Raw genomic sequence first — 9,326 nt, 5'->3', positions numbered from 1 at the left:
TATCGTCTATGTTGCTCAGACTCTTCAAAAATGATGTTATACTCATGTTGGATTCCTCGAAAATGTGTACACTTCTGAAAGATCAGACATACTTCTGGCGATTTTTTAAAGAATTTGAGCAAAATAAGGTTGAAAGAAAATTTTGGGAGATCCTTTTGTGAATGGTAATTGTGTCATTTTCATCTATATTGTTCAGACTCTCCAAAAAAAATGATACTGTATTCGTGACGGATTACCTAAAAATTTGCACTTGTGAAGGATTCGGCACTAACGATATTTTTGAAGGATTCGAAACATAAAGTTGTAAGGCTCATCCCTTTTGAAAATTTTGAAAGGTGAAGGTCCTACTTCAAAACAAAAAAGAGTTGAAATCCTTTCGAAACATTGTTCATAGAGATAGAAAGTCGATTCAAATCTCGTCATGACTGGTTCCACCTCTATTAATTCCGATCCAAATTTCGTCTTAATTGATTCCACCTCTATGAATTCCAATCCCGTTTTGATTAGTTCCACCTCTTTTCTCGTCTTGATTGGTTCCACCTCTATTAATGCCAATCCCGTTTTGATTAGTTCCACCTCTTTGCAAGATGATAATACATTAGTTGTGAAACACAAATGGTACTTATAGTTATCAACATTGTCTAATCCTTTTGTTTTTGTTTCTCGTGTTCGATGCCTATTTAAAGTTCGATTACTTTAAATTTGTATGGAAATTTTTTGAAAAAAGCACTTTTTTTATTACCCTTTTGAAAAAAAGACATAATTTATTTTTATTTGGTTGTTTTATTGTGGCAAACTCATGTTTTGATTTATTTTGTCTTTTAAGTTAATGAATTATAATTTCAGAATATTTATTACGTGTGCCAGTTAATCATTTGTGTATCGGTGTTTTTCAAATGTATTCTCAAAAAATAGGTAATGTTGGTATGTGATTGGAAAAATTAAGTCAAATCTTAGTATGAAATTGGTATACATTTGGTATCCAACTAACGTCTCAGTGGTAAAATTGAAAAAACAACAACATATAATTGAGATTTCAACTGAAATAGCCAATGTAAAATTAGTTAATATTGTATCCAATTTGAATAAATTTAGTATGGAATTGATATTCCATTGGAAAATTGAAAAATCAAAATGTAGTTGAGATTTCAACCAAATTAGACAACCTAAACAAGTTAATGTTGTATTCAATTGGTATCAATTTGGTATCCAACAGATATCCCCCTTGCAAATGAAAAAAACAAAAATGTAACTGATAGTTCAACCAAATTAGACAATCTAAAACAAGTTAATGTTGTATCCAATTTATATAAACTTGGTATCCAACTTGAAATTTTAGAACAAAGACAAAAAATAAAAATGTATACCTGCCCAGTTCTCTTTTGTCTTTCTCTCTTTCTCGTTTTATACAACAAAATTGTATAAATTGCGTTTCTATTTGTATAAAGCGAGAGAAAATTGTATATACACATGCAAATACATATATATTCGTCCTATACACTTATAATTATACAATAAAAATATTCCCCTGCCCAGTTTTATGCTTGTATAATGTATAATTTATGTTTGTCAACGATTTATACAAACGAGAGGCTAACAACAATTTATACAAATGGCCTGCCAGTGAAATTATACAATTCTGAAGAGGAGCCAACGAATTATACAATTGCTTCTTTTTGTATATATGTATAGCGAATTATACATATATATGTTTGCTATGGAGCGCAATTATGCAAACTTTGCTATAGCATACAAATATGATTTTTTTGTTTGCTATAAGTGAAAGTTTCATTTATATACACTTGGTATCAAACTTGAAATTTTAGAACAAAGATAAAAAATAAAAATATATGAAATTGGTATCCAACGGGTATAAATCTGGGAAGAATAAATCTGACTGTAAAACAATGCATATTATATATTGTTGTCAGAAATTGTAGCAAAAGAAATATACATCACCCAAAAATAAAAACATGTAATTAAAAGTCTAAACTGCAATAATTAATACAAGTTTTATATTTTTCTCTCTTCAATTTATATTTCGTATTTAAGTGTGATTTTTTTTTATCATATTTAGGCTAAAATTTAGGAACTCCTTATTAAAGATTTTATGATCTCATATTATCTATATATATCAACAAATTTCAGAATTAAATATACTTATTTCACCAACAAAATAATATTTTAGATATAGAAAAACACACCAAAAACGAGTTCAAAAATTTCAGTAAAACTATTATTTTTCTCAAAAAATCAAGTTTCAGATTAATTAAAATAAAAAAAACGAAATCAATTTTTCAAAATATAAAATTTTTAATTCTAAAAAAATTCAATTAAAAAAAATAAAAAACAATATCAAAATTTAAAATTAAAAAACATCAAGAAAAGCTAAAAAGATAGATTAAAGTGAGAGAAAATTACATGCTACATTATACGGTGATAAATTTATTTTTTATTTTTAAATAAAGGCCTCAATAGTCATTAATAAATAAAAAGTATTTGAATAGTAATCAATATTTATCTTGGGAATAATAAAATAATCAAAATAAAAATCAACTAATTAGGAGAATATCAAGGGAAAGATTTATCTTGTCAATTATAAATTACTATATTTATGAAAAAAAATATTTTGAGAGTAACGTGAGGGTGGGGTGATATATGATAAGTTAAAAAAATTCCTTAACTTGTGTAATAAATAATTACAAATTGATTCTCGCTCATTAATATTATTTCTCTCACCTATTAATTATATAACATTATATAATATATATTAGTTAATAATATATAATTAATTAATTTATAAATTAAAACTAATATGTTAATACTTGTAATTAAAATGTTATAAGTAGTAATATAAAAAAAGTAGATCCAAAAGTTATAATATTAATCCTTAAATAGATGTGTGGTGTGATTTTTCCTATACAATAATACTTAATATGATATTTTTATCCAAAAACGATCTCAAGCACATGTGAATCACGTATAAACACGAAATTCTTCATGCATCAAATTGATCTCGTTGATAAACAAAATTACTATTTTTTATTAGTATATACATGAATCTTCAAGATCATGCGTGACACAAAATGCTTCGTTCATCGAATTAAATTACATTTATTTTTCATCCCTTCTTCATGTATTAGTTGTATACAAACCATGCATCAAGAAAGGAAAGAAATAAAAACTCAAAAGAAACTCCAATTCTACATTTCACCTTTAATTATTCCTTCCTCTTATACGAAAGAAAAAGAGCAACATACTAATTATATTCTCACATGAGCCGAAAAAAATATAAAATATACGTAAATCTTATTTCATATTAGATCTCGATTAGATTCTAGAAGTAGAAGTGAGTCTAGCAAATGTATTATACTCCACATATATATAAACCTTATTTCTATTTTTATAAAATAAAGAGATTATTTCTGATAAATCCTCGATTAAATTCTAGAAGTGAGTCTAACTGGCAAAGGTGTAGCAAGTGGACCACCATTAGTAGCAACAACTTTTTTCTTTTCTTTTTCTTCAAATTCTTGTTTTTGGTTCATCTTCCCATTAACTCCTTCATCCTTAACCTGAAATCAAAACATAGTAAAAGCTTAGAAAAAAATTATCTAAAAGATAACTACAAGTAATCAATCGTTAATGATTGAATTGGAAACTCTTTAGCCACTATAATTATGGCATTCAAATCACTTGCACGCATTTCAATTAATTCTGACAACAAATATCTAGTTTGTCTACTAAAGCTAGGACATGACAGATGTAAAATAAATTATATCGTACTATTATCTCTGTTGAAATTTGAACCTGAATAAACTTGATAATTATATATAAAAAGAAAAGGACTTTACCTTTGAATTATTCACTTTTAGTGCATATTTTGGTGAGTACAATTCCATTTGACCTCCTTCTTCATTTGGCTTTTTTTGGTAAGTATTATTATTAACTTTTAGGGCATATTTTGGTGAATATAATTTCAATTGACCTTCTTCTTCATCTTTTGATGTTGATTTTGTAATATCCCCTTTGTAGGTTTTGGTATTTGTCATCTTGACAAATTGAATGAAATAATCCAAAATAATTGCAAAAAAGGATGTATATAATAGACTAAAATGGGATTTTTATTTATTTATTTAGTTTTATGTCCTTTATTATTGATAAATTGTTTTGGGGAGTGTGCAATATGATGAACATGGAACTCTTTCGTCATTATTTGCTATGTGTTTATTGTTTTTGTTTGCCATTTGTACATATGTGGCACTTTTGTTGCCATTTTTTTTTGGTATAGTACTAGAAACATTTTGTTAAATAAGGTGTTTCAATTCTTTGAGATAAATAATACTCTCACTGTTTCAATTTATTTGTCTTATTCTAATTTGACACAAGATTAAAAATGAAAGACTTTCAAAATTTGTGGCCATAAATTAAAAATATATCGAATATATCAAACTGTTTTTTAATTTTGTACTCTTAAATATGTCTTAAAAGAAAAAATAGAATCAAAGAATTGTTAAAAGAAGGGATGAAAACATTTTTTATGGAAAAATTATGCAGATCAACAACATTTAGCCTATATTAGGTACTATAGCTACAATTCAAGAAAATTATAATTCGTGGCTACAATTTTTCTAATTCTTGATATTCGTCTGATTTGTATAATTCGTGTTATTTGTATAAATTTAGAATTTGTATAATTTGATTCATGATTGTATAAATCCAAAATTTTGTATATGCTTACCCCAGCTATTTGTATATGATTTGTGAAAAATTCATAAGAAATTAACATGTTTGTATATTAGCAAGCGAAATATATAAACGGAGTTTTGAAAAATATCTAAATGAATAAATACAGAATTTGTAGAAATATACAAACGGACAAAAATATATAAACTGCAGCCTACATAGCAAATTGAACAATAGTTATGGAACGCAATTATCGAAAGTATACTCATAGAGCTATATCATGTATGCAATTTCTGAATTTTTTTAAAAATTATTTTACTCAAATTAGATGGGCCTAATTTTAGTAAAGAAACTATTGGGCCTAAATTCCATCTACCAGCTACGACCCAATGGGCCTTTTGTCTTAGCAACAATAGCGCTAAGATGGCGCCAAATCTGACGTGGCCTAAGAGACACGTCATCATAATTCCCGCGCGAAAACCTAACTATATATTCTCTTCATTCATTTCGTTTTCAATTTCTGCCTCTCATTAATGGAGTTCACCGGATCTTCACCGTCCGATCGGAAATCATTGCCGGCAATTCCAATTCCCGGTGAAAAATCTGCCGGAGTTGTAGCAACTCCGGTGATGGATCAATGGAGCACCAAAACACCGGAGAAACCGATCCCAAATCGCATGGCGCGGTCACTACTCTCCTTAAAAGACGTCAGAGAAGCAGCTCAGAAGCTCCGGAAACCCGATCCGATTCAACGCGAGGTTTCTGACCCGTTAATAAGCTACGGTGAAGTGAAATCTCCTTTGGTAGCTGAATCGCCGGTTTCTGAACGGAAGAAACATGTAAATTCGGTAAAGCTGCCGGAAAAGTGAGTGTTTCCTGTACTCTTCGTTATACACTTTGTGCCTCTTTGACGAGATCCTTACTTGAATATTCTTCAATATGTTTATCACAAATTTGTTTATTTATTTATTTTGCTTTTGAAATGATTAACTTTAGAGTGAAACTTAATTTGAATAAATTTTATCCTTTGAAGAAATAATAAGATATTTAGATTTAACAATCGAGGCTTGCTCAAGTGGTTGAGCATTGCTATAGGTTGAGTGTGAGCTTAAAGCCACACGGGAGGGTAAGTGGGAACACTATTGATCTCATGGCGGATTGGGTAGGAATTTGGAAAAGCAAAAAGTAACAGAAAATTTGGGGACTCAGGGAATTCGGATGTAGAATCAATCTTTTTTGAAATGTAACTTACATATTTGTAAATTAAGTGAAAAGATATATAATTAAAAAAAAAGCTACTATAAGTAATAATAATTAACAATTTAAAAGTTTATATGAAAAACTTGTTTGACTCTCGAAATCCAAATACAACACATAGATTGGGACGGATGGAGTAGTTGTTCAATATATTAGCTTTTGAAAGTAATAGTCTTATTTGTTTATTAGCTTACAGTGATGACAGAGTAAGAGACTTGGTTGAGTTTTTCTTAACGTATGTTTGTATTACTGTATAGGTATGAATTGTTGGAAAAGTACTTCAATAGCATGGATAGTTCAATTCGGCTGCTGCATTTGAAGGGATCTGCAACAACTTTCACTAATATTAGTGCGAAAGTAGAGAGTTTGATCGATAAGTATGAAGATCTAATGATATTTGAACATTTTCATTCATGGTGTTTGCTGTACTGAGAGGATTGTTAATAATTTCGTTCTTTTTGAACTTTTTAGGAGGTTTACTTGCAGCCATTTAGCTCAGCTGAAGTTTATTTTACCTGAAGCCATTGAGATAAAGAAGATCCTCAAGCACGATGAGCGCAGTTGTTGCATGAAGCCGGATCTTTATATCACTTTAAATGCAAATGCAGTTGATAATAGTGAGAAGTGGAAATCTAACAGTAGCAGTGTTCTATTGAGGAAAATATTCCGCGCTCGTCTCTTGAATTTCTTCAGGTCACACCCTGAGGTAATCAATTTTTCTGATGTTTTGATTATTTGTGTTGAACGATCTCTCAAGGTAGGAGTAAGTTTTGCATACACGCTACCCTCTCTAGACCCCACTTGTAGGATTACACTGGGTATATTGTTGTTGTTGTAGATTGAACTATCTGCCAGAATATAGCTGACGCAGTATTGAGGTTTATTGCTTGAATTCATGTTATTTGGAAAGACTAATATGTTCTGAGATGCTATTTGACTTGCTTAGTTCTCTTGCTATTTCAAGCTCTGCATTTTCTGTAAGACATCCTGACCGGTGTTTCTTTTGCAAAAAATTGCTCTTGAATCTTGCATATTAAGAGGAATATTAACACTTTTAACAGCATAGCAGAAGTTTCAAATGGAAAATGAGATTTTAAGCTGGAGGTCTTTCATTAGACTATACGTTCTTGGCAAAGTGATGCACTTGTTTCTGGTTTAATGATATTGTGTAGTGCCTCTGCAACACTACAGGTGCTTTATTCCAGAAAATGCCAAACTTGTATGGGAATGAAGCTATACGTGAAGCTCGTAAAGAGTGGTAATCACTGTTTCATGAAGCTACAGAGTTATTCGGTGGCTGGCCTGCCATATTGTATGAAAGGAATAGCTTTTGATAAGAAAATTTGTGTTGAATTTGTATTGTGTTTTACTCTGAGTATCAGCATTGGAATAATCAGCACACACTTTTACATATATGAGCACCATGTTGTCAGCTAAGACATCGTTAAAGTATAATTTAATGTTTCCCTGGAAATTTTATTTCCATGATAACACTTTTTCTATGCATGCATTGTCGATAATAATTACCGTTTCTGTTTCAGGGTGATGACATTCCTGAGGGAATGCTGCCAGGCCCATTCACTCAGTCTAAGCAAGAAGCGACTAACTCATCTAGACCTTCTAGCTCATCCTTAACCAGTGAGACACCTAATGGTGTGTTTCCTCTGCAGTCAATAGCTGCATCACACCTGTCTGTATCTTTCAAGAGGTGCTTTTCAAATCGAGCATCTATTACTGGAGGAACGGATGTCAAGGAAAGAGATAGAGTTGGGCTTGTCCCTGTTTCTCCAGCTTCAATACCCCTTAATGTCGCAAGTTCCACTAAGAAGAAAACAGTAGCATTTTCTGATGCTCCTAAGTTATCTCTAAAACAAACTAGTAGCATGAAATGCTCAGCTGGAGGGATTGTTTTGGCTAGTTCACCATGTCATCCACCTGCTCTTCCTATGATTGAAGCCAAAAAAGGAGAAGATGCTTCTATGTCTGCTCCAGCAACCCCTATGCTCGAACCTCCTAATAGATGTTACATGAGCCCAGATGATCCAGCTGAACCACCAATAAAACTAGCTAGACGCCCGTCAACTAGAAGGTCATTGCTCTTTGGTACTCCTGTGAAGAGTGCAAATACTGCTGATAAAGTCTGCGAGAATGGAAGGTTTTCAACTGATGATGATATTCTTGACATTCTTCCTGAGAATCTTCTGCAATCGGTAATATAAGATACACTTGCGTATCAATCTTCCTTTGATAAAATTTGTTTAGACCAACTACATTGGATTCATTTAAATTTTCATTCCTACAAAATATTCTTCACTCGTGAATCATGAGATTATTGGGGGATTTGCTCAACCTTCTGTTTTCTGCAACAAGAAGCTAACTTCCATGATTTCACAGATAGGAGAAAAGGAGAGTGAAGCACTAGAGGAGCAAAATCCAGCCATATCCCAGGCAAAAAGGCGCAAACAGATGATTGCTTGTTTGCCTCACCTCTTTGACATGATCTATTTCCTGTTTCAATCTATTAAACGTTCTGTCATGACGAAAGAGGAGCTCATGCACAGAGTAATTTCAAGCCATTTAGAGATAACGGATAAAAGTAAGCCCGGTTGACAATTTTCAGAAGCCTGTAGTCCTTATGAGATTCATTGGAGCTTCTTTCTGAATCTTGATGTTTCATTAATGCAGGTGAAGTTGAACAGCAACTCCTATTACTGCAAGAATTGGCTCCCGAATGGATTTATGAGAAACCAGCATCTAATGGAACTCTTCTCTTACTGTAAGCTACCATTCTTTGTTTGCTTTGTCCATAGCAATGATGAGTTTAGGAGATCTATGTTGCCAATTTCTTGATCATTTTTCTTCGTTAGAGTAGATTAGAGTCTCACATTGGTTAGAGTAGGTTAGAGACTCACATTCGTCGGAAAATGAAGTGATAGTCTCTTTGGACAATTCCCCTTGTGAGATAGCGTTTTAAGGTTGGGTTAGGCCCCAGAGTCGTATTTTCACATGATATTAGAGCCAAGGGTCATCCTCGTTTCAAACTCATTATATTGTCCACACTTGGCTGCCTGAGCCCGACAGGGTGTTAAGAGTTCCATATTGATTGGGAAATGAGCTAGTGCTAACTCTCTTCTCGTGAGCTAACTTTTGGGGTTAAGCTACATCTAACGTCTATAATATCTTTATTTTGCAGTGTTAACAAGATATCAAATCCTGACACAATTCGTTCAAGACTAGCAGAAGCCAATTGAGAGAAACAAGAAACTAGTGATTTGTACTTTATTTTACCAAATATTAGTGTAAGGAATAACAATTTAGTAAAAGTTGTAAATAATAGTGTTTTGTTTAATTAATACAGTACCACTTATGTTGCATCAAATGGC

At 31.6% G+C, this 9,326-nt stretch overlaps 1 protein-coding gene across 1 annotated transcript; it reads left to right on the top strand.

Moving 5' to 3' along the window:
• Positions 1 to 5,071: 5,071 nt before the first annotated feature.
• Positions 5,072 to 9,320, top strand: LOC102581989 (CDT1-like protein a, chloroplastic). The gene is made up of 7 exons (XM_006354109.2): positions 5,072 to 5,551; positions 6,201 to 6,320; positions 6,415 to 6,649; positions 7,485 to 8,153; positions 8,338 to 8,539; positions 8,629 to 8,719; positions 9,137 to 9,320. The coding sequence occupies exons 1-7, from the start codon at positions 5,220 to 5,222 to the stop codon at positions 9,192 to 9,194; spliced, it is 1,707 nt and encodes a 568-aa protein (XP_006354171.2). The 5' UTR covers positions 5,072 to 5,219; the 3' UTR covers positions 9,195 to 9,320.
• Positions 9,321 to 9,326: the final 6 nt, after the last annotated feature.

This window comes from Solanum tuberosum, unplaced genomic scaffold, assembly GCF_000226075.1.
Source record: "Solanum tuberosum cultivar DM 1-3 516 R44 unplaced genomic scaffold, SolTub_3.0 scf00172, whole genome shotgun sequence".
NCBI classification, from domain to species: domain Eukaryota; kingdom Viridiplantae; phylum Streptophyta; class Magnoliopsida; order Solanales; family Solanaceae; genus Solanum; species Solanum tuberosum.
This window is presented reverse-complemented; position numbering and strand designations above follow the sequence as displayed.

What these genes read in the sequence shown, in the direction of transcription:
- LOC102581989 (XM_006354109.2), top strand. Translation starts at nt 5,220, where the DNA reads ATGGAGTTCACCGGATCTTCACCGTCCGATCGGAAATCATTGCCGGCA. An exon ending in TTTAGAGATAACGGATAAAA is followed by an intron (nt 8,540 to 8,628) that starts GTAAGCCCGGTT and finishes TCATTAATGCAG; the next exon opens with GTGAAGTTGAACAGCAACTC. An exon ending in AATGGAACTCTTCTCTTACT is followed by an intron (nt 8,720 to 9,136) that starts GTAAGCTACCAT and finishes TTTATTTTGCAG; the next exon opens with TGTTAACAAGATATCAAATC.